The sequence below is a fragment of the Phascolarctos cinereus genome, unplaced genomic scaffold, assembly GCF_003287225.1.
Source record: "Phascolarctos cinereus isolate Bilbo 61053 unplaced genomic scaffold, phaCin_HiC Scaffold_3;HRSCAF=262, whole genome shotgun sequence".
NCBI lineage: Eukaryota > Metazoa > Chordata > Mammalia > Diprotodontia > Phascolarctidae > Phascolarctos > Phascolarctos cinereus.
Window position 1 is genome coordinate 76,548,903 of NW_027555736.1, and position 26,314 is coordinate 76,575,216.

At 42.1% G+C, this 26,314-nt stretch overlaps 1 protein-coding gene across 1 annotated transcript in view; it reads left to right on the plus strand.

Annotated features, from left to right (window-relative positions):
- The first annotated feature begins 7,220 nt into the window (after window positions 1–7,220).
- PDLIM1 (PDZ and LIM domain 1) overlaps window positions 7,221–26,314 on the plus strand; it is a 46,292-nt gene continuing 27,198 nt past the window's right edge. The window contains exons 1-3 of the mRNA XM_020996812.2: window positions 7,221–7,493; window positions 15,390–15,541; window positions 18,979–19,063. Of these exons, the coding sequence (XP_020852471.1) occupies window positions 7,398–7,493; window positions 15,390–15,541; window positions 18,979–19,063 (333 nt within the window). The 5' untranslated portion in view covers window positions 7,221–7,397. The remainder of the gene's footprint in view (window positions 7,494–15,389; window positions 15,542–18,978; window positions 19,064–26,314) is intronic.

The window sequence follows — 26,314 nt, forward strand, 5'->3', positions numbered from 1 at the left end:
AATAGGCTTAAATGACTAGCTTGGAGTCAGAAGTACGTGGCCTTGGGGAGAGCTCAGTGGCGTAGAGGGTTAAGCACCAGCCCTGGATTCAGGAGGACCTGAGTTCAAATCCAACCTCAGACACATAACACTTACTAGTTGTGTGACCCTGGGCAAGTCACTTAACCCCATTGCCTAGCCAAAAAAAAAAGTACGTGGCCTTGAATCTCAGACACTAGGTGTGTGACCTTGGACAAGTCATTTAACCTCTCAGCCTCAGTTTCCTCTGTAAAATGGGTGCAACATAGACTACCCAGGCTTCCAGGGTGTGTTAGATTTCCCTCTACGAAAAGGATTGTCTGGTACCCTTAAGGGGATTTTGGAGGTGTCTAAGCTCCCTGCAAATGTCTCCATTTTCCCATTGATGATGTTCTTCCCAAGTGTAAGGGGGTGGCCTCTTGCACCCCAGTTCTATTTAACCATCGATAGTCTCATTAGTTTTTACCCTGGAAAATTTACAAATATACAAACTTACTCTCCCAATATGTGGGAGGAATCATTCATGCCTTCCCTCCCCCCTCCCTCCCCCCCCCACCCTTTGTACCACCTGAGTCTTTGGGGAGCAGAAGAATTGTAGCTTAGCTCCTATAGAGCTCAGTCTCAGTTACAAGGCCAAAACCCTACTAGGGCTTAAGTCATAGGCATCCTGACTTCTCAAGGCTTCAGCTGGCTGTACCATCCAGTCCTCAATTATGATTCCAAGGTCACTGTGGGGAATACGGATTGCCTCCAACACCTGAAACCAAGGGGGTAAAACAACATCGTACAGAAACGAACATCCCCAGGCCCACTTCTCAGAGCGGGGAGGGAGCAGGGAAAGGGAGCACTGGTTCAGGTCATGATGTCCTTACTGTGGATGATCTGGTATCTTCACCCTTTTAGTGCAGCAGATAAGAATGGCTGAAAATAGAGTATCAGAAAGAGAAAGAAAGAATGGCTCACTTTCTCCAGTTTTAAAGATGAAGGCAAAGAAGCCATACCCACCCAAACGGTTGGGGATAAAGAGACCTCCATGTTGGACAACCTAGACACTCCAAAGAGCCCTCAAAGGAGCCTCCAAGTTAGGTGAACCGGGCATACCACATATATCCGGGTTACATGGGAATAATAAAAGCACCTACACCTCACAGGACTGTGGTGAGGATAAAATAAGATGATATCTGTAAAGCTTTTTGTGAACTTTAAAGCATCAGATAAAAGTGAGTTATGGGTGTGGCTATAGGCATGACAGGCACTACCCCAGTTATAAAAATTAGGGATTTGGGGCTAGATGAGAAGTCTGGTTGAGGTATAATTCATAGCACCCAAGTTAGGATCTGGAATCTGTACTCCATGAACCAGTTCCATGAACAAACAAAAATAATGACTTACATATGTGAACTCATTTGATCCTCACAACTCTACTATTACGTAGGTGCTGCTATTATCCCCACTTTAGAGATGAAGAAATTGAGGCTGGGAGAAGTTACAAGACTTGCCTACAAGTCACAGAGCCAGAAAGTATCTGAGATAGGGATTTTAACTTAAGTCTTTTTGACTCCAAGTACTCTTATCAATGACACCACTTAGTTAAATCTATTTCTTTCTTTTCTTCCAGTTTCATAGGAAAGGTTCCTTTTGGAGAAATCCCAATCTTGTTTCATGTGAACACCCAGCTTTATAGCACCATGACAAGTCACAGCTTCTCTGGGGTATCAGTTTTCTGATCTGTAAAATGGGGGGATCAGACATCTCCAAGGTCCATCCCTTCTCTAACGCACTGAAACCATTTGCCAGAGGTTATTTCTGTTCAGACACAGGTTGCGCCAGAAGGTTTTTGAAGTTCCTGCCAATGTTGATTCTGTGACCTTGTCTGGGATGGGAGAGGTGATGAGGGCACCCCTGATGGCAAGGTGTGCTTACAGCTCCCACTTGTTGCAGCTCTAAAGCCCAGGAAGAGCTTGTAAGGAAGTGAGAGATGTCAGGAGCAGCTCTGGACCTTGATCCCTTCCTGTCTGAGGTCACCAGAGTCACAAGAGGGATGAGGGAAGAGGTGAACAGAGCAAAACTAGTGAAATGTTGGTCCTGATGTAACCAAAGGATATTGATGATTACCAAGTTCTGAAGAATAACCGTGCCATAAAGCCTACTCCAGTCTACCTCCATGTAAAAATATGGAGGTGACCCAGGGTTCTTGATGGCTAGGAATAAGCTAAGTTACTTACAAGAAGCCCATCATCACAAGGCTGGCCACAACGTGAGGCAGGTTTTGGCCTGAGTAAATTTATTATATCCTGGAGCAGAGTGAGAAGTTTGTGAACTGTGTCCTGTGAACTAAATATACCAGTGGCTCTGTATGGACTCGTGAGGTCTCTGAGACCCTTTTTGGGAGGTCCTTAAAATCGAAACTTTTTTTTTCATAATAATACCAAAATGTCATTTGCCTTTTAAAATCCTCCTCCCATCTCCTATTGTGTGAGGCCAGATTTCCTTCATATGCTTCAATCAAAACAGCATATTGAAGAAGATTAAATGCAGAAGCATATAAGAGAATCCAGCTGTCTTCTATTAAGCCAGACATTAAAGGGGTTTGCAAAAACATATAAGACAATACCACTCCTCTCACTATTATTTTTTGGTTTGGAAAACAATTGTTTTCATGAAAATAATTTATGTTGTCATGTAAGAGTTTTAATAGTTATTTTCAAACACTTTATTGATTGTTAATCAATTAATTTAACAAATACATCTTTTTAAATTATCCATTTTAATTCCAAATAGAATAAATATAAATAGATACAGTCCATAGATGCAAAAGTTCTTTGGGGTCTACAATAATTTTTAAGAATGCAAAGGGGTCCTGAGATTAAAAAAAATTGAGAACTGTTAATCTATTCCAATAAAATGCTGGATCTTAGAGGCATAGAGTAGTGATAATGCATTAGTCTTGGAGTTAGCAATGACCTGGGGTTCAAGTCCCACTTCTGACATATACTGACAGTGTGACCCTGGGTGAGTCAGTTGCCTTAAGCAACTCCCTACATCTATAAATTATAGTATAGTTACCAATCTGCTTTGGTAAAAAGTTTCCTCCCTCGGTGAATGAAATTACAGGTTTAGACAATTAATAATAATAATAATAAAGTGACATTTCTCTAGCATTTAAAGGTTTACACACATTATCTTATTTGATCTTCACAACAACTGTGTGAGTTAGGTACTTATTAGCCCTGTTTTTATAGGGAAGGTAACTGAGACAGAGACAGGGTGCTCAGTGGCCACAGTGTCAGGGTCAGAATTCACACCCAAGTCTCTCTTGACTGAGCCTAGCATTCTTTCTATTACACATGCTATGTCTCATTCATGTAATGCTATAATGATAATAAAAATAGCACATATATATATATATATATATATATATATATACACACACACACATATGTATTTTTTTTTAATTTTTGGTGAGACCATCGGGGTTAAGTGACTTGCCAGGGTCACACAGCTAGTAAGTGTCAAGTCTCTGAGGCCAAATTTGAACTCAGGTCTTCCTGACTCCAAGACTGGAGCTCTATCCACTGCATCACCTAGCTGCCCCTGCTATATCATTCTGAAGTTTGCAAAGTAGATGTAATAATAATAGCTAGCCTTTACACAGTGCTTTAAAGTTTGCAAAGCATTTTGCAAATATTATCTCATTTGATCCTTACAGCAATCCTGAGAGGGAGGTGTTCTTATTATCCTTTTTTTTTTTTTACAGATGAGGACAGTGAGATAGACAGAGGTTAAATGACTTGCCCAGGGTCACACAGCTAGTAGTGTCTATGACTTCCTGACTTCAGATCCAGTGTTCTATCCAACCCATTGCCTAGCTGCCTATGTTAGCTCAGTTGATTCTCATGATTAGATGCTAATATTACCCCCCTCCCCCTTTTACAGATGAGAGAACTGAGGTTCACAGGATAGTGACTTACCTATACGGCCACTATATGACTGAGGCACAATTTGAAGTCCTGTCTCCCTGACTCCATGTCCAGCACTCTATCCACTATGCTTCCCTGCTGCCAGCTCTAATATCCAAAATATAAAGTATTCCCTATCTCTCTTGATGTCCACTACAGACATGGGAATTGGAGTGTTCTCTTTGAGGAAAGCGAGATGGCCAGTGTCACTGAACAGCCAGAAAGGTACAGGGGCCTGGAATTCAGATGCAGGCCAGAAACCCTTGATAGACTAGCATCCCAGGAAAAGCAACCTGGGCTGATGGGCAAACAAACTTGGCTGAAGGAGTCAGATGAAGAATGCTGGGTTGGGGATTGTTGGGTGAAGGAAACAGGCATTAGGGGGAACTATTCAATTTCTTCACGTGATTTGTATCTCCCTAATGCTCTACTTACAGTCTGTTGAAGTGCCCTCTACTCAGTACTAGGCTAGTAGTCTCCCAAGTGTGAAGTCCTGTTCAAAGATCTCCTGTTCCTGAAGCCCTAGTCAGTACTTCCTCCCTCCCTCCCTCTTTTGCCCTGTGTGAGGCTGGGAGAAGTTACAGGACTCACTGGAAGACCTTGGTTAGGGCTCTTATTTCCCCAGACCACTGGCCTAGGTTTCTTGGGACCCAGACTTGGCAGTGATGGCTTTGAGGGGGAGCTAAGACAGAAGCAGACAACATTTAGTCTTCATTATAACTGCCCCTTCTCACCTAGATCATAGAGTCAGATCTTCAAGAGACCTTGGAAAGCATGTATCTAACAACCTCATTTTCCATTTGAGGAAACTGAGCCCCAGAGATCAGAAGTGACATGCCCATAGTTTCAAAGGCGGTAAATAGAATTTGAACTCAGGTCTTCTATGGCCAAGTTCAATACTCTTTCCACCATACTGTGCTGTCTCTCTTACGTGCTATATTTTTTTGGGTGCTGTTTGCATGTTCTGTTATTTATTTTGCCTGGCTATGCACTCGGGACTTCTAGAAATAAAAGGCAACTCCGGTCCTGAGCAAAATTTTCCCCAATTGAAACCTGTGGCTGAGCATACTCAGAGAGTTGTTGTGGACCACGGAGGGATCCAATCCAGAGCTGCCACTTCTGGTTTTAACAGGGGCTGGAACAGGAAGTTGGAGGAGGGAGGGATTAGGGAGAATAGAATTTGTGGCTCGGTGCCTAATGAGCTTCCCTTGTCTGTCTTTTACTCACTGCTGTGAGAAACTGAGGCTTATTACAAAGAAACTCTGGGCCCCAAGTTGGGCTCTGTGACTCTGCTAGGGGGAGGAGGGGGAGGTCAGCACATAGGGGAAAAATAGTAAAGGAAAAGGAGGTCAAGAGGGAATGGGCAGATTAGAAGAGAGAGACACGGGAGGAGACAGGAAGTGTAGGTCATGCTTGAGTGCCACTGATATTGGTTTGCTCATATTTATTTAGCTCGTTTTCCATAAAGAGAAAAGCAGGTTCAATGGTGCGCTTAGAGAGCAGAGAAAACAGCATGATTATCCTGGAGTGCAAACCGCCTAAGAGGCCCCCTTCTGTTGTCCCAGCCCCCCCCCCCATCTATCAACTGCTTTGGGACTGAGGGGCTTGTTGCTTTTGCTTTCACAACTCCCCTGGGGGGTGGGGATGGGGAGGGGTGGAGAAGACGCAGTCAGACATCCCTCAGAACTGAGAATTTCGAGATGAGTGTAATCACGTTAACTCCGGGGTTTACAGGGACCTGGGAGTTGAGACCTGGGTTCCAAATCGGTTTTTTATTTTGTGACACATTGCCAGGGGATGAATCTGGAGCTATCTCACACCAATTTTGAATTACAGCTTTCCTAGGCCACCTCTGACCAGTTTTGACCTTCTCTCTTAGCTTCCCCAGCACCGTGCTTCCATAGACCCGGATGTCAGAAAGTGGCTGGGGCTTCACAGTGTCGGCAGCATATCTAAGGCTGAAGAAATAGGGCGTAAGTGAAAATAGGTGGGCGGGAGCCAGGTGGCAGGTTTTTTTAAACTATGCATGTGCAAAGGTTGTGGCCAGGGCACTAAGGATGTATTTACTGAGTATCAGCTATCAGCCCAAGAGTAAGCACAGTGGGTGATACACAAACATAAAACAAGATCACTGTTCTATCTCAAAAACCGAACCATTAGAAGGGATGTTTTTTAGACCTAGAAGGAACTGCCTTTTAGCCCAGCCTCCTTAATTTTATTAATTTTGTGACAAAGGACCCACAATTTGACTGATTTAGTCAATGCCTGAAGAGGGAACTCCCTTTCCCAAAGCAGATCTGCACTCCTTTTTATTATCTTATTTAGAGAGTCGCCCGAGGCACTGAAAAGTTAAGTGGCTTGCTCTGGGTCTCACCGTCAGTGTCAGGAGGGATTTGAATCCAGACTAACTGGACTGGAAGTCCAGCTGTCTAGTCACTCACTACAACACGCTGCCCATCTTCCTCTTGGTTTTACAGTTAAGGACATTGAAGCCTGGAAAGGTGGTGTCTTGCTCAAAATCACCCAGAGAATTAGAGGCAGAAACAAGGCCCGGTCCAGTGTTCTTCCCAACTTACTAAAAATTTCAAACCTCCAAGTTTACGTTTATCTTTTATTTCATTTTTCGGTCCACGGAGTTACAGCTACATTCTCAGCCGAGGCCCCTTCCTCCAGATTTCTGAACTGTTCATGCCAGTCAGGGTCACTAAATTTAGTTAAGTGCTGAATTGAAGAAGTTTTAAAGTCTAGCTAGATTGTCTTTGGGATTCAAAAAAATTAACTATAATTGTGCCTAATAGAAGTGAATGTGGGATTGAGCTCAGGAAAGATAGCTGCAGCTCTTGAAGGGTTAAAAGCCAAATACCGGTGCAACTCCACCCTTCCTCTCCCCACCCTTCCTCACCTTGCGGACCAGGCAGGGATGCGGGTCTCAGCCTGCCCGAACCTCCTGCTTAGAGCCTGGGGCTTCCTGGCCAGGGTGGAGGGGGGGGGATGCGGGGCTGGGAGGGGACAGCGGGTGCTGATGGGATCCTCCTGCGTCTCTACCATGTGCGCTCCTAAGTTACCCCAATACTGGAAAGCTCTCTTTCCTCGCCCGTATACGTCCTACGGTCGAGATGCCCCGGTTTGACCCCGACGGCCAGGACCTTGTTAGGGCCAAGAAGAGCGCGGGGGCACTAGGTCTGGGCTAGGGCGAGGGCAAAGGCAAGGGCGGGGACAGGGGCGGGAGCAGACAAGCCGGGGCTGGGCGGAGCCGCAGCTGCGGTGGCCCCAGCCCCTGCTCTGGCTCCCGCTCCAGCAAAGCTGACCCCGGTACTGAGCTGCGCTGCTCTCTTGTTGGTTCGCTCCTGTCCGCTCCCCGCTAGCTCCAAGAGCAGGGAAGTCCCTTCCCTGTTGGCCATCTCGCTTGGGCTGGGAAACATGAACACAGAGAAGATTGTCATCCAGGGGCCGGGGCCCTGGGGTTTCCGCCTCGTGGGAGGAAAGGACTTCGAGCAGCCCCTCGCCATTTCCAGGGTAAGGTCCCGACCGGGCTGCGGTGCCTGCTCCGGGGCCGTGCGAAGGCACTGGGGTGGAGAACGTGTTGGGGCTGAGCGGAGGGGACCTGGTGTAGAGAGACCGGGAGACACAGACACCGTTCCGGGAAACTTGTTGAGGCTGGGGCTCTTGGAGCCAGTAAAAGATCGGGTCCCCGGGGCTGGGGACTGTCAGGGGCACCTTCCTTTTCGCTCTTGGCCGTGGCGACGCGGACTCCCGGCTTCTCACCGTGTCCGGCAGCCACAGATTCCTGCCGTCCAGGTGCGGCTGTTGCGATCCGACCTGGGACTGCGGGCGAGCGCTTGTGTGGTGAGGAAGTGCGCTCGTGTTCGCCTCTAACTTTCCCTTCGAATGATGTCGCCGGTCTCGGGTTGGGGCAGGTTGGTGCGGATTGGGGCTTACATCCTCGGGGGAAAAGACTAAGTAACTTGGTTATCCTTACATGCCCCGAAACGGAATGACGCGGGACCCGGGTGGGTGTGCGTGACTGTCTTATCTGGTCAGTCCATCAATCACAACTATTTACCCAGCGAAAGGTTGGGGTAGGGTAGGGGTGTTGCTCCTGATCCTGGGAGTGGAACATTAATTTCCTTCCCAACTTTGCTGGATGGAGTGAGTTGACTGAAGTTTCTAAGGCACACCTGCAATTGAAGGCTGAATAACAATGTGGGTTTTCACTTCACTTCCCCCGCCCCCGTTGATTTTTTTTGTTTGTTTATTCATTTATTTGTTTATTACTGGCTTGCATCCTTTCTACTCCAGTCATTGTCCCAGCCTCCCAAGCGGGAAAGTTGTGTTACTCAAAGTGGCAAAAACTAGCTTATCTTCTACTTTCCAGCAGGAGACTTTTGGCTCCAGTGGAAAAGACCATCACTTGCTCAGGAATCATAAGTCCCGAGTTTAAATGCCGCCACCTGCGTACCTCTGAGCAAGTTCCTTAATACCATCCCCTCAGGCCTCAGTTTCCTCATCTGTAAAATGAAGATGTGTGTGTGTGTTGGGAAGTGGGTGTTGGACTACATGAACGCTGAGGATACTTCTAGTGCTAAATCCTATGCATCGTCCTCTGCTATTACATCCTCGAGCAAATCACTTAATTTCCTGGGTCCTCAGTTTCCTCATCTGTAAAATGAGGGAGGGGGTTGGACTGGATGACCTCCGTGGCCCCTTATAATTCTAAGTCATTCATGCTATGATCTTCCAGCCCATCTGTTGACTTTTTGCCAATACTCCCACCCCCACCCCCATCTCCACAGTGCTTAAGGGAGGGGGTTTTCACAATGCTTACTGATTCATCTGGGAGATTTAGCTTTAGCCTGGAACTACAAAAACTGTTCCCAAATATTTTTGAATCCCCAGGAACACATTACAGGTATCCGGCCCGAAAAAGCTCAAATGAATGCCCCTTAGACAGGCTCTGTGAGGGAGGAGGCATATAGCAGCTGGCATCAGTTGTCACAGATGGCAGTTATAAATGCCCAACAATTTTCCTGGCATTCAATGGGATGTCTGAGGTGGGGGAGGGGCAAATTAAGGTGTGGGAGGCTAAGTATATAACAGCAATGTCTTCTCCCCACCAGTACGAATCCTACATTTTGAGGTCCGATTTGAACCCACTTAAATTCCCCACAGCACCTTCACTTTACAATCTATTCCACACCAAGTGTGAAGAGCACTGAACTTGGATTCAGAAGATCTGGTGCCAAATCCTTACCCTGCCACTTAACTGCATGAACAATGGCAAATCACTCCTACTCTCTGAGCCTCAGTTTCCTCATATGTAAAAGTGGGGATTTGGCCCAGATGATCTTTCAGGTCCCTTCCAGGTCTGAGGCCTATGACTTTTCACACTCCTTGAATTTTTGTAACACTCTATATAGTCAGTACAATGAAATCTCACATTTCAAATAGGATATGCTGTATTCTCCAGCAGAATGTAAATTCCTTTGTGTAGGGACTATTTTTTGTAGCTCCAGAGCCTAGCACAGGGTCTTGAACTTAAGGGGTTGTTGGTTGTTATCTAGTTTTGTGTTGGTATACACTTATTTATAGTTAACTTTTATATGTTGTGTTTTTAAGAGTGTGGAAGCAGGAGAGGTCTATTTAATCTTTATACCTCCATTAGTATCTAGTAAGCACTTAATAACTGCTTTAGGTGAAAGAAGATATTGACTCCCTGGCCACAGTATAAGATCCCCAATGACAAAGACTGTCTGATTTTTTTTGTTCTCTTTTGTTTTTCCATGATCTTCATTTACAAACATATCCTTCCCTCTTCTCCTTCCCAGCAAGCCATCTTTTAAAACAAAGAATAAAAAAGAAAAATAAAAAAGTTCAGCAAAACCGACACCTCGGCTTCATCTGGCAGTATATGTATGTACCATTCCACACCTAGAGTCTTCCACCTTAGAGATTATTCTATATCATATCTGTGATTTTCACAGAATAGAGCTCACATAGTGCAGAGCTTATAGTAAATGTTCAGTAAATACATACTGGTTGTTTAATGGATAAATAAATGTTTGTCGAGTGAATTAATTATCTTTGTGTATTTAAATACCACTTGCATCATATTCCTATTTCTGGTACTCATGTGTGTACCTGCCATCCTTTCCTAGTTGAGTGATTTATATATGTGATACACAAAACATCTTTTAAATAGAAAGAACGATCAGGTGTCTTTCCTAATTATAGCACCATCACAAAGCATGTTAATAGATGCTTCTTATCACATGTGGTACAGGAGTAACCCAGGACAGGGGAAGGAGCCTAGCTGGCGTCTTAAAATCACAGAAACCATAGCTATCATTTACTCCCTTGAGCATTAAAGTGAGAAGGAACCTTAGAGGTCATGCAATAGACATTGTGTGCAGTTCAGTGATATAGTAGATAGTGTGATGGACTTGGAGGCAGGAAGATATAAGTTTGAATCCTGCTTCAAGTACATACAAGCTGTATGTCCTGGTTCAATCAGTTGTATGAGTTTGGGCAAGTCATATCCTCTCTGTGGTCCTCACTTTCCTCATCTGTAAAATGAAGGCAGTGAGCTCTCTAAGACTTTGAATCCGTAGCTGAAGTTGTAATTGTAGTGGTTGTAATCATAGTAGTAGTAGTAGTAGTAGTAGTAGTAGTAGTAGTAGTAGGTAGCCTGACTCTGCATCAGGGCTTATCTCTCTGCCAAGTAACTCACTGAATCACTTTCCCTCCCTGGGAATCTGTAAAATGAGCATGATAATGCCTTCATCACTCACCTTTCAATACTAATTCAAGAACCAAATGAAATAATAGAGGTAAAAGTACATTATAAATGCATGATTCTCTTTTCATTAGCAGTTTCTGATCTGTGAATATTTATATCCTCAATGACACACACATATAAATGCAATCTACTATTAGACCAGGTAAGTTTTCATATATTTTTCATCAGTGGCTGAGTGTCTGTAGCCAAAACAAAAAAGAAAAAATTACACATTTGCATTGGCTGTCATTGCCAGGGGAGAGATCATTTCTTTTCATGTAATCCAAATGGCCACCTTTTGTTGTTGTTGTTGTTTGAATTATTAAGGTAATGACCTCAATTTCCCCTTTTGCTTTCGGCTGCTTGGACTCATACCAGACTAGTCTGTGGTCGTAGGGATTTGAAGTTTAAATAGGGATATTTAGCCTTAAATTGGCAAGTTTGGGTTTTTTTTTTCTTTTTTCTCTCGCACATCAATTTCTAGTTCTTCCTCCAGACATCTTGCCTTGGACCCCTTGGAGTTAGACCCCGTTATAGCTTTTTGATATTTTGGTTGACCTGACCTGTGATTTCAACTTCTTCATGAAATTTCATCTCGTGTAATTCTTGTATACATTTTCCTATCAGTTCTCTCCAGAGCATCTAGTAATCACTTTTCTTTCATATTTTCCTTATGGCACTGTTTGCTTTCCAAATCTCTAAGATGTCTGTCTTGGTGAATTCCTTTTTCCATTTCAATCTTTCATTTCCCCCATCCTTGTTACCAGAAGCCCTGATCCTGTCCGCACCCTAGCCCAAGTGGCTGCGTAGTTTATGTTGACTGTTTTTTTCTTCTCCCAGCAACTGACAAAAGGGCAGGAAGAGGAGGGGCAAGAGATGCTGGAATGAGATTGGCAAGAGTAACATGTTGCTTGACAGTTTGGAAATCCAGCAATATAGTAATTTGTGTTTATGGTATGTGCTCTTTGCCCTGAAACCCTGAGGGCATGCTTAAAAACGGACCCCTTAAAGGTTATCAGGCCATTTCTGACTTTTAAAAAAACCCACCACCATCTTGGAATAAGTGAGCTTTGTACAACATCTCCCCAAAGGTCAATGGAGCAAGGCCCTTGTCTGAACATGAAAAAAGTAAGAAGTTTTTTTGGGAAAGTGACTGTATTTCGAAAATGCCCTCATCCTCTCATCCAGTGAAATTGGTCATCTGGGAAATATTAGCAGCAATAGCTGATCTCAGCTGCCACAAGGGGATAAAGTGAAAAGGACTGGAATAGAATGAAAGAGAAGGACCCATCAGAATAGCATTTATTCAGTGAATCTATCCCAACATTTACTGGAATGAAATTCATCAGGGCATTTTTGTGGTGATGCTCCCAGTAGCCTGGCCCCAACCCTGAAAGAGAAGGGGTCTACTCAGCATGTCTCCATTCAAGGGTCACACCAAGAAGAACATCATTATAGTATTTTAGTCTAGAAGATGATGGGCAGATGAGCTTTGCATTTGACTGAAGAGGTCACGATCTCCTTGGCAGTCATGGATGGGAAAACCACCAAGGAATTAATACAAGGCTATAGTGGGATTGTTTTCCACGCTCTGCAGATTCTCTAAGACCATGCCATGTCATTTGCTGAAGAAGGGAGGGGAGAAAACTGATATTTCCTGTATTTTACAAATGGAGGAACTAAAGTCCACATGGGTTAAGTAATTGACTTGAATTTACAAAATTTTTCTGTGACAACTTCTTCTTGACAACTTCCTTGAAAAGGGAGTGATAATTACCAGTTACAGTTAACAATGATGATTGTGTCCAGAGATTGCATTTTGAATAATTACCCAACCATTGCTTTCTGAAAAGGCTGGAACTTTAACTTTCCAAGGAAAAACCTTGGGTACCTGTCACTAGCAGACCCAATATGGGCTGACTTGCCTTTGTGAAGAAGTCTAATTGAGAGATTAGTGCAGAGTCTAGAACATCTAAATTAACAAACGATAATAAAAATCTTATGTTTACATAGCATTTAAAAGATGACATAGAATGTTCCTAATAAGAATCCGTAAGTTAGGTACTGCAAATATTTTTTATGTCCATTTTATAGATAAAAAAGGTGAGGTCCAGAGACATCACATATTTTGCCTAAAATTTCTGAGTGAGGATTCAAACCCAGGTTTTCCTGGCTTCAGTTCAGCCTTCTCCCACCGGTGGCCATGCCACAAACCAGCAAGTCTCTTAACCACTTGAAGCCTCCTCTTCTATTTCTGTAAAATGAGTGGATTGGACTAGATCAAGGGTGAGGAACCTGAGGCCCTTAAGGCCACAAGTGGCCTTCTGCGTCCTGAAGTGTGGTCTTTTGATTAAATCCAAATTTTACTGAACAAATCCAAATTTTAGGCCACAGGTTCTCCATCCCTGCACTAGATTATCTTTAGGGTTCTTTTGGCTCTGTCTGAGAACTCGTGGGAATTCTCATGAGCCTGACTGACCCTCAATAAAATAAACTGGCTGAGGGCAGGAAGGAACCATTGTCCTATTCCCCACAATACCTAAGGGGAAGAATTTTGTACAGATGAAGTGCTCAATAAAAGTTTGTTGAATTGCCTGCCCTTCGTCCAAATGCCTATAACCCATGGAGACTACTCCAAGTTGCTGGTAGAGGTGACTGTGTCTGCTGTAAGCCTTTAGCCTGGCCCCCGCCCATAGACAAGGCAATTCCAAGAGCAGATTCTCCGTTTTCTTGACTATAATGTAATAATTGCTCATATTTCTTCAGTTCATAGTTTACAAAGCACTTCCCACATAACAACCCTGTGAGGTAGGTTGGAATGTTATTACCCCATTTTACAGACTGGGAAACTGAAGGCTCCTAGACATAATCGGCAGAGCCAGGATTTGGGCCTAGGTCTTTGTACTCCATGTCTACTTCTCTTTCATGGAATTTATGGCCAAATTTAGTAGAAATAGCACTGCCTTTCCCTCTTTTCCCTTGAACATGCCTAACTACTCTTGTAGGGCGTCTCTCAAGTTAAGTCTTTGATATGTTATGTTGTAAGTTTTCATTGTCTGTGAGCATACGGAGTTTACTCAACTAGACCGTAAACTCCCAGGGCAAAGACTATGTCTTTTATTTTACATAAATATCAATAAAATTGAAAGAATATAGAACTTGGAGTCAGAAGACTTTAGGCTCAATCTCCAGCTGTGACACTGACTAGGTCAGACAAAAGGATCCCTCAGGTCTCACGTGATTCTAAGGCTCCTAGGATTGTTAGCAAGTCCACCCCCTCATTAGTTTTCTCACCTGCAGAATATTTATAACAACTGTTGTAAGTTGGTTTTGAGGAAAGCATTTTGCAAAAACCTGAAGAATTACATGAGTGTGAAACGAAAACCACAGCTGATTATTGATATGTAGTCCTTTAAGGTTTGCAAAACCATTTACATCTACTCTCTTTTGATCTTCACTACAACACTGTGAGGAAGGAACTCTTCTCCCCATTTTGTAGACAAAGAAACTGAGGCAGAGGGAAGTTAAGGGGCTCTGTCCTGGGTGGGAATCAAACTCAACTTTGGCTGGCTCCCCTCCATCCAGCAGACCAAGCTGTCTCACGTTAGATAGAAGTTCTTTCTTATGCGCTCCATGGATTGTTCCCTTCGTCATGCTCCACATCTACTAGTGGGATCAGAACAAGACAGTTTCTGTGAATCCTGGCTGGCCTTCATTCCCTCCAGAAAGAGCAAATCGAAGGACCCGAGGTGAGACCAGAGACAGCAGAGACGGCAAGAGAGACGATACCTTGTTTTCTGAGCCTTGTTCGCTTGGGTGTGTTTCAGTAACATTCTCTTGTGAGAGTGTAAGTTGGAAGAAGATATAGTGGGCCCCGACTGCTAATCCCTCCTGTCACATGGCCTGTCCCCAACCTGGGCCGGGTTTCCTTTGCTGAAGAAAAGGGAAGGTGAGATGAGCTGGCTTCTGCACAGAAGGATTCTGCTTCAACAACGGACCACTGGATGATTAAAGAGCTATTGACAGGGAGTATTATGGCTTCAAATTGCTCTGATATACTTCTTATTTGATCCTGTAATGTAGTCGTATTTTGTAGAGCACTTCCCACACAGCAGCCCTGTGAGGTAGGTTGCAATGATGTTGCCCCATTTTTATGGACTAGAAAATCACAGCTCCAATATGTTACACAGCCCTAACTGGCAGAGCCGGGATGAGTAGAAATAATGCTGTCATTCCATCCTACCTCACAATACCCTCATGAGGTAGGTAATGCAAGTATTAGCCCCATTTCACAGGCAAGGAGACCAATGCTCAGAGAAATCCAGTGACTTGCTTTAAGTTACATAACCACGGGCGGCAGATCTCAAATTTAAATTCTAAGTCTTCTCGGTTGAAAGTCAAGTATTCTTTTTGCTATCCTGCCTGCCCTGCCAGGACTAAATGAGCGTACTGATTTTACTTTTTCAGTTACTTAAACTTATAATTTTAAGCAGTTAAGTATCTTTTGAAAATTGTCTTCTATTTTAGGACAAATGACCTGCTACTCCAAATCAATGAATATTTGATCAGGAGGGAAGATAATTTATTCAGGTGTAAATAGCTCTTAATTGACTGACATGCTGTCCCCTCTTCCTCAGGTTACTCCAGGAAGCAAAGCAGCACTGGCTAATGTATGTATTGGAGATGTTATCTTGGCCATTGATGGAGAAAATACCAGCAACATGACTCACTTGGAAGCCCAGAATAAAATCAAGAGCTGCATAGATGACATAACCCTCACAGTTGGCAGGTAAGGCCTAGAAACAAATAGAATTTTCCATTCATTTCACAGAAATTTTGTAAGTTTTAATGCCAATATTCCTTCCACACATTTCTACCTCCCACTGTGTGCCAGGTATTGTGATAAAACCTAATACAAAGTTTTAAAAAATGACTTGGCACTTGCCTTCAGAGAACTTACATCCTAGCTGAAGGGGTATTGTATTGGAGGGTAGGGGATGACCCATGTATACACATCTGAATTATTCAAAATCTAGTGTGATAGGGACAAAACAGAGAGCCAGACAAATTGCTCTAGGAAGACAAGAAGTGGAAGACAACCTTCTGAGCTAAGGAGCCCTTATGGCCTGGAATCATGCCTCGCTTTGGTGAACATGTCCTCCAAATGCCCTACTAAACTGAATTTCCATGATTCTTTCTGTCCATGATACTAGCATTTGCACGTTTATAGAACTTGTCATTAGGAAATAAAATTGACGTAATTCAGAGACTCCTTTGCTGCTTTTTTGGTATAATTCTAGTAGCTTGCAATTCTACTTTACTATTTTATAATGTATAAAGAGTTGTTATATAGTTAATACAACTATCATCATCCCCTTTGAACAGAGAATAGAAAGGAGCCTTAGAACGATTAGGTCACTTGCCTTTCTAAGGGAAAAAGAGGGAAGGTAGGACTCAAAGCCAGGTCTTCCGAGTCTGAGCTATTCTCACTATAGCTTACTACCCTTGACTCTTGTCATCCTAAAGCCCATCAATTGTCTGCCCATGGTGTATCAGGATTACCAGCAAGACCAGAAGCTTAGTGTGATAGGAACAATACTGAAATAAACCAGAACATGTAACAAATACTGTCTATCACTTTCAGCATTTTCATTAAGTTCAAGTCTTGCGGTAAATGTACTTATGACGTAGAGAGTGAGGAGAGACTCATGGGAGTTGCATATGGGATGGTAGTTTGCTCCATTCTCCATTTCATCTGGGAAAGATTCATGGGGATGTGGAATTTTAGGAGCTGATAGAATCACAGGCTGTTAGAGCTGAAAGGGCCCTTAGCAGCCAAACGGTCCATTCTCCTCATTTTACAGTTGGGATATCCAGGTCCCAGAAGATGAGGAGCAGCCTGCCTAAGGTCATACAATAATGATGTGTACTTTCCCATACTCTGAATTCTTGCATCATTAACACTAACTTGAAATTGCCTCTGGTTGTCTCATGTGTGTTAGTACTATCCTGTTCAACTAGATTTGAAGCCTTGAGAATAGATTTCCTATATCTTCTACAACAGGAATGGGAAAGCTATTCTCCTATTGAGAGGCCACTGATGTAGAAAGAAAGAAAAAAAAACAGTTGAAAGCCACATAAGTAAAGAGCAACTTAATTTAGTTGTGCAGTAGAGGGAGAGAAAGATAAATTGTTGGAGAGAAAGGGAAATGTATTTCACCAATTTCTTTCTTTTTTGGAGGCAATTGAGGTGACAGGGTCACACAGAGAGTAAGTGAGGCCTGATTTGAACTCACGTCCTCCTGACTGCAGGGCTGGTGTTCTATCCATCGTGCCACTTAGCTGCCCCGATTTTTAAGACCAGGTATAGCCCAAAGTGATCAAAGGAAGAGAATAGGGAACTACATGTACAAAAGTACTTATACCAGCTATTTTTGCAATGGCAAAGAATTAGAAATTCAGGGGGTGCCCATCAATTTGGGAATGGCTAAACAAGTTATAGTTTATATATGAATGTGAAGGAATTTCACTGGGCTGTAAGAAATGATGAAGGGAACTTTGAGAGAAACCTGAGAAGACTTACATGAATTGAAAAAGAATGAAATGAGCAGAAGCAGAACAGTTTAGCAACAGCAAAGACAAACAACTTTGAAAGACTTAAAACTTGGATTAACACAATAATCAATCGTGATTCGAGGATGCTCAAGATGAAACATACTACTCACCTCCAGCTAGAGAGGTGAAGGACTCAGGGTACAAATTGATACTTTGTTTTTGGACATGACCAATTCAGAAATTTGTTTTTCTTGACTATGCATTTTGTAACAGATTTGTTGTTGTTATTGTTATTGTTTTCTTATCAATTGGGGGTTGGGGAATGGAGGTGACAGGGGAAGTAGGTGGATCTTCCTTTGAAAAAAATTTTTAATTTAAAAAATAAAGTAAAATGAAGACCAGGGAACATAAAACCAATTCAACTGATGGCGTAAATAATAAAAACATATTTCAGTTCTGTGATTTTATAAAGTGTTTTAAAATTTGCAAAGCACTTTACATATAACTGGTCCTCACAACAGTCTTGTGGTGTAAGTACTACAAATATTATCTCCATTTTAAGGTTAGGAAACCAGGCCACAAAGAGAGAGTAAGGCTTCAGGTCACCCAACTAGTGATTGGCAGAGGTGGTATTCGAGCCTTTCCTGACTTCAAGTCTTTCTACTGTACTACAGCTGTCCCCTGTGTTATGACTAATTAAGGGAGAGAGGTGGAGTGAAATGGGAAAAAGAGGGTAGAAAGACACACATCAGGAAGTTACAGTGAGGTAGACAGGTACAAGCAAAACAGATGAAGAGATCTCTAAGAACAAACATTTTTTTAAAGTAGGCAGTCACTTGCCGAGGAATTTAATTCCTACCTAAAGTATAAGATCATTAATATTTAGGGTATCTCTGCATTTTCTTTGGCAATAAACTCTTAAGTTCTGTCTCTGGCAAATAGAAAGATTTGTCCCTTACTTAGGAATGATGGTTTGATTTCATAGTCCATCATCATCATTTTGGTCTTTTTTAGGATATTGGCACTTATAAGACTTCTAAGGCTGCCATTTAAACAAATAAGCATCTGCCTACTCAAAATTCTGCATCTTTGTTGTGTTTTTGTGACTATAGGCATTAATAAACTGTATTTATCACTTCCTGGTACTTGTTTCAAGAGTCAGATGAAATTAGACTGAGTCAATTTGATCCATAGACCCTCCTCCCTATAGTATTAGTATAGGCAGCACTAGGCACGAAATACTTACTTCAGTGCATTTATTATGAAGTTCCTTGAGTCAGCTACTTCTTTGACAAACAGTCCTTACTCACAATGAGTACTTATATGTTTTAAAGGTTAGCTTTGGAATTGATGCTTTGTTTTTGCCGTGATTAAAATTTAACCTTTCTGTGTGACCCTGGGCAAGTCACTTAACCTGTGTTTGCATCAGTTTCCTCAACTGTAAATTGGAGATAATAACAGCACCTACACTGATGGGTTGTTATAAGGATCAATGAGATGCTGTTTGTAAAGCATTTAGCACAGTGCCAGGTACTAGGTGTCATATAAATGCTTGCCCCCCCCCTTCCTTGTTTCTGTCTCTCTGTCACTGAGAAGTTTATTTGTGCTTCATTATTTCTAGTCCCTACTTTTTACTTAACCCTGTGGTTGAAATAATTCCATCTGTTGCAGGAGTGAACATAAAATCTGGTCTCCCCTTGTGACAGAGGAAGGGAAACGCCATCCATACAAAATGAATTTAGCTTCTGAACCCCAAGTAAGTAGCAGTTCGTTATCACTCTCTCGTCTCTTTTCCATGTTTTTAAAGCAACAGCAGAATTCAATTCAATAAACATATATTAGGCATCTACAGTGTATAAAGTACTCTTTTATGTCTGGAGGATATAAAGGTGGAATCAAAATTGTCCCTGCCCCTGAGGAATTGATATTCTATTGATTTATAATCTGACTATATTCTAGTACCCCAGGGGTACTTGGATAGGAGTGCTCCCGGACGGTTTCTTACTGGGGCAATCTGTATCTTGTTCTTCCATTTTGGAAACTTAATCATCTGGTATTTGTCTTCTTCTTCCATTTTGGAAATTGAGGACTCATAGACCTGTAAGGGACCAAGGGAGTACGATCTCATTTTTACAACCTGCTCATTTTATAGATGTAGAACCAGAACACAGACCTGAGGTCACACAGCAAGGTAGAATCAGAGCAGGGAATAGATCCTGGGTCTGCTGAATCCTTAACTTCATATTTCTTGCCCCTGTAACTCCTGTCTTAGGGATGCATGGAAAACAGGAAAGGTGACTGTGGGACCAGAAAGAGGTAGAGGAGACTGGAGAAAAGAAAGTAGCGAGACCTACACCAAGATACAGATAGACAGACACAAGCAAAACACAGAGAGATTTAAGCATAGGTAATAAGGAAAAGTTATAATTATTTCTTAGGGAAGTTAACGAACCTAGCCTAATAAAGGACAGTCCAATATGAACTAGATTTCAGGTAAAATAATTCATGACAGTTCTAGGAAAGAAAAAGAATAATGGCTCACATTTCCATAGCATTTTAAGGTTTCCAAAGTGCTTTCATCAGAAACAAACTGTGAGGCAAGTGGGAAACTGAGGCTCAGAAACATTAAGTGACTTTCCCGTGATATTAAATGGCAGTAAGAGATTTTCTCCAACACTTATTTCCTTATTCCTGATCCAGTGCTTTTCCATACTATGGGCCAGAGACTCAGGACCTGTATAAAATAATAAGGGTGAGATTTCTAAATATCTCATGATTTCATATATTTGAGCTGGAAGGGACCTCAGAGTGAGTCATCTAGTCTAGCCCGTTCATTTTAATGGCCTTTGTAAAGTCACATGGGTAGTAAGTGGCTGCTTAGGGCCTTGAACTAAGGTCCTCTGGCTCTAAACCCTGGGCCTTTCCCCTGGGCCATCCATTTCACTGTGGCTTAATTAATCCCTTGGTCAAAATGAAATTTTTAAAAGATCAATGAATCAGGTCTCCAAATGAATCCAGTTAAAGGATAGTCGTCTATCATGTCCATATTTTGTGGCTAAATGCCAGAATAGAAATATTTTCTTTTGTTCTTCCTTCATCTTATAAGAAATCATTCTGCTCCCTCTCTGCCTCCTTTCCTCCTCTTCTTTTACCTTGTTTCTTGTTTGGACTGGTTCTCCCATCTGTTAGAGCAGATGCCAACTCAGGACAGTGAGGCCATCTGGACAATGGTCATGCCCCCTGCATCCAATTGCTTTTCCTAATTATTATTATTATTATTATTATTATTATTATTATTATTATTGTTCATGAGGCTCTTGATGGAAGAACCTGTATATTTGTTTTAGGCAAATATTTATCTTTCTGGTGAGCCGCTGAAAGACTTGGGTAATTTCTGGAAAGTGCCATAGTTAATATTGGAAATATCAACAAGGTTGGTACAGACTTTGTGAGTCAAGTGCTCTTTTCTTCAGAGAGGGATTTGTGAAAACTAATTTACAAGCTTGTTTGGTCAGGGTTAACTCCAATTGTGAAGATTATGAAATTTTGTTTAGTATAGGTGAACATTCCAGCTAGTGCTTAGCAGTGAATCAAGGTATTAGTGAGTTGCAAAATGCTGCTATCTCTTGTTAGTCGGGTCATGGCTCCCCACGTTAACCTCGCTTTAAGCGTTAATTACATTCCTGAAAAGCAGCATGAGGAAAATGAGTATTCAGTATCAGATTTTCCCTTTGATTTGCATTATTTAAGAAATCATGTCCTACAGGAAAAATATTAGCCCCAGCAGGGTAATAAAAATTGCACTTGAGAATCCCCATATTCTTTTTAAGGATCATTTTACTTCTTTGACTTCATTCTCTGACACAAACACTCTAAGGAAAAGTAGAGGCTACTTGGAGTGGTGGATAAGGGATTTGGAGTCTGGAAAAACCAGGTTCAGATCCAACCTCTAAGTCACGCAAATTGTGTGACCTTGGGCAAGTCACCTCACTAGTGTGATACAATAGAAAGAGCACTCTTTCTGGACTCCAAAGACCTGCTTCTGATAATTACAACCTTGGGCAAATCATTTCACCTCTAATCTATAAGATGAAGTGGTTGGACTAGATGACTCCTGAAATCCCCTTCAACCATAAATCTCTGCTGCTATAAATATTTAAGTCTCAGCTTCTTCATCTGTAAAATGGGGGTAATTACTTCCCTATGTATCTCATGGGGTTGTGTCAAATGATAAAGTATGTGTAAATTGTTTTGCAAATTTTAAAGCACTATATGTGAGTTATTATGTAGATGCCAGATAACAAAGACTGTCTAAGTCTTTAAAAGCACACTGGAGTTCAGGGATTCTGGCTAATATCATACAAATATTTTTTTTTGATCCAGACCTCACACTTTATTAGTGTGGGGAATTTCTACTACCTCCTAGGAGGATCAACTCTTGAGCTGCCTGGGGTATGGATGGAGAGGCTTAAGACCTTGTGTATGGCCCCTCAGCGAGTATGCAACAGGGCTGGGACTGGGAAGCCCTGTGCTGACCCTACTCCTAGCTATCTCTGCACTAGGGCCGCACTGCCTTTCTTCATATAAATAGAAAGCCTTACAGAGAAGTATTCTGTTCTATTCACTTAGTGCGCCTAAAATCATCAGATTAAACAACACACCCATGGAAGTTTCAATACTTTAAATTGGGAATATACTTCCTCATTTATTAAGTGAGGAGGCTGAGTTATATGGACTCTAAAATCTCTTCCAACTTTCAATCTATGAACCTATGAGTATCCAGAACAGACAAAGATATTCTGTATGTTATTTTCTAATTTCAGGGATTTCTTCTTTTAGTTCAAGTACTCACTTGTCATGGTATACTTCCCATAGTCCTTAACTTTACAAAATCTCCTTCCAACTATAAAAGAAAAAAAAAGTTTGAATGAGATCAGAGTCTATACATAATAAAATAGCTTAGATAGGGACCTGTTACTTTATATATTTCTAACCAACATCCCAGCTTATCTGAAATGAGAGTTGTTTTATTTCCTTGTCATTGTTGAGTTTCCTTGGAGACTGATAAATAGAAAGCCCAAACAATTACATCATCCCTGATGCAAAAGTTAGCCTTGAGATGTTCCTGAGTTCTGGGAAGGGCAATGCACACATCAGTAGACAGATACTCCCTTTATATGTGAGACAGACACATTCCTGCCATACTGGACTAATTTCACAATGTGAAATTTGATACATCGACCTCCATATCCCACCGACTTGTATTACGATCATGAGTGTGTTCCTCTGGGGGAAATGTTGGCTCCAGGACAAATGAGAGCCCCATGCATCCTGCTGTGCTGCTGGGCGGTCAAAATGAAAAGGGGAGGGAAGGAGAAATTAGAGGCAAGGCAGGCTAGCTGTGGAGCGATTGGTAGCATTGGGTTCATTGCATTAGATAAGCAAAACTCTCCACTCACCTGGCTGTAGATTTGTAAATGCCAGGCAAAGGAATAAGAGGAAGGCCGAGCTGTGGGGCCCCTCCTCCTATCCTGCTGGAAATGGGTGAAAATGCTCTTATCAATCACCTGATCCATAGCCCAGTAGGAACTCAATCAATAAACAAGCATTTATTAAGTGCTTATTACGGGCCAGACACTGTGTGAAGCATGGGGTGATTTAAAGAAAAGTAAAGATAGTTTCTGCCCTCAAGGAGCTTACAACAAGTCTGAAAAATAAAGGTCTGGATTTTATATTAAAGGAAGAAAGCTTGATTCTTTTCACAGGAACCCAGACTAAACTGAACATTGCTGAGATTTTTTTGTTTGTTTTTGCCAAAGAGAGGTCTTTTGAATTTGTTTAAATTGGGAAGATCCCCTTCCCCTAAAACATGTAGACTGCAAAAGTACTCCTTTTCTGGCTGGGTACATAGTAATCAAAGTGAAATTCAGCTTTTTAAGGTTTGTTAAAAATGACCCCTTTTCTGTAGGGTCAAGGGGTTTGATTCACATTTCAGAGCATCAGATACCATACCACCTACCTCTAGACTAGCACTGTGGGATCCATCATTATCATTCTGATCTTCCTTTGATGTGGTATTTGGGTCTCAGAACAGCATAGTACCTAACTGCATACACCCACATGCAAACAGGTCATGGGAACTCCTGGCTAAGACCAGGCCAGACAGACCTTGGCGGAGTTGGGGGTGGGGATGGTGGGGGGAGACACTAAAGAGTGAGGCCAACAGAACCGAAATGCTATCCACTTTTCAGAAGCTTGCCTCCCTTTCCCTGCTACTAAACCTCCCAAAAGATGGATCAGCTTAGACAATCCCACAGCAGTGTTGATGGCAACACTAACCTCACCTCAATTCCAAATCTTCTTTGATCCAGATGTTAGCCATTTCTAGAAGGTGGGGTGGAGGGGAGGGTGGCAGAGTTAGCAGCTGTTTGCCTCAGCACTCATTTGATGACATCCATGGGTCATCCCTACCTAGTTTGATGTGTAATGAGGCTTATTTAGTGACTGAAGGAAGGCAGATCATAGTGGTGGGTTTACAATGCTTATTGTTTACCTAGGTGCTCAGCAAATGGTGAGTGATGCATTAGCAGCTGGTCATTTCTTTCCAGGCACTATGCTTGCAATTCTGATAGCTGCCACCAGGTGGACAGTGGGGCCTATAAGGTAGTTCAGACATGGCAGGTAATTATAATTCAGGTATGACTGGATTTGTGATTTAAAACAGGAATCTCAAAAGTCTCAGAGTATTAGGCTGGCTACAATTCTTCCCCCAATCCCCCCAAAGTATTATGAGCTCTTTATGCAAATGAATACTTAGATTGGCAGGTCTTTATAAAAAGAAAATGAATTTAGATCATAAAAATAGATCAGTGTCATAACTTTATAACAAAAACATGGTTTGAATGAGACCCTTTCTTGGAGTACATAGAATATAGTCTAGTTGCTTAATTAGCTTCTTTCTATAACAATATAATCTCCATTGCAACAAAAATATAAATTTGTATAAATTTAAACAAAAATATAAATAATAGCTAACATTTATATGGCACAAAGCACTTTACAAACTTTATCTCATTCTCTATACAAGATGTTTAAAGAGGAAAGATTATTAATAGTCATAATCGCAGAATTTACGGCTAGAGAAGATCTTAGAGATCTGCTAATCTAACCTCATTTTTTAGATTAAGAAACTGGGGCCTAGAGAGAAATGACTTTCCTTTTGGGTCACAGAGATAGTAAGTGGTAGAACTGAGAGTTGAACACTGGTCTTCTGACTCCAGGATGGGTAGGTGTCGGTGGTGGATAGAATGCCCGGTCTGAAGTCAGGAAGACTCATCTTACTGAGTTCAAATCTGGCCTCAGACATTTACTAGCTATGTGACCTTGGGCAAATCGCTTCACCCTGTTTGCCTCAGTTTCCTCATCTGTAAAATAAGCTGGAAAAGGAAATGGCAAACCATTCCAGTATCTTTGCCAAGAAAACACCAAATGGGGTCACGAAGAGTTGAAACAGCTGAACAACAACAGGCTGGTTCTTAGACAAGGATGGCAGCCTACCATGGAGACTTTCCAGCTGGGCAGAACCTGCCAATCAATTAATAAGTAGCATTTGGTAAGCATCCACTCTATTCCAGGCACCATGCTTTAATAGCTGTTGATGAACCAGAGCTGCCTCCATCCTTTAGTGAAGCATCTGAGTAGGGCTTGGATAGAAGAATAGGACTCCAGTAATCTCCAGCCCTTTCCCCAAGCTCTCAGATTATGGGACAAGAGAATACAAGGATTTCAGGATACCTTCTAGACTTAAATAATATTGTTCTCTTTATGCAGTCCATCATGGGCAATGTGGTATAGTGGAAAGATTGCTAGCTTTATAGTCAGCAGACTTGGGTTTGAATCCTGATTTTGCCACTTACTATCCTTCTGTGACCTTGGATAAGTCACTTAATAATCTTTGTGGGCCTCAGTTTCCTCATCTGTAAAGCGAAGGGGTTGGATTCTACCTGTAAGGTTCCTGTTAGCTCTAAATCTATGATGATTTGATCCCATGTTCCAGCCAAACTGGTCTACTAGCTACTAACTCCCTGAATTCAATGTTCTGTCTCCCGTGTAAATAATAATAATAATAATAATAATAATAATAATAGCTAACATTTACATAGCATTTGAAGGTATACAAAGTGCTTTATAAACTATCTCATTTTATCATCACAACATCCCTGTAAGGTAGATGCTATTCGTATTCCCATTTTACAGATAAGGGAACTGAGGCAGACTGAGGTTAAATGACTTGCCCAGAGTCATACAGCTTGTAATTGTCCCAGGCAGGATTGGAACTCCGGTCTTCTTGATTCCAGGTCCAGTGCTTTATCCACTTTGCCACCTTAACTACTTCTACATGCCTTGAACGCAGTCCTTCCTCATTTCTGCCCCCTGGATCCTTGGTTCCCTCAGGGTTTAACTCAGGCACCACTTTTCGCTTCCTGCTCTGCCACCACTGTTGTACAACCAGCCTTTCAGCTCCCAGCCTACCCTGGCTGTGTTGGTGTGGTGGGTGAGAATAGTTAGTCTGGCTGTCCCTACCTTACTGTGTTTCACAGCCATCTTCCCGCCATGCCACAGCATTCCTCCTCTTTTCACCTTATCTCTTGCTTTGGGAATGGTATTGGAATCAACACTGCCATTGCTTCTGGAAAGGACATGCCAATGGAGTGCCCTGTGGCTCCTCTTGCCATCTCTTTGGCTTCTTAGACCAAAACTCCCTTGCCTAGCCACCAAGTCCACGTATGTATTATTTATATATATATTTTTATTTTTTTTATAAATTTATAATTTTATATATAATGTATATTTTTGATTTTTTTCTCTCCCTATTAGAATGCTAGCTCCTTGAAGGAAAGGACTGTCTTTTGTACTTGTATCCTCAGTACCTGATACAACAAAATAAATGCTTTTTCTTTCCCTCACTCCCCCCTCTTCCCCAGCAGTTAGTGCTTCCTCTCTCCTT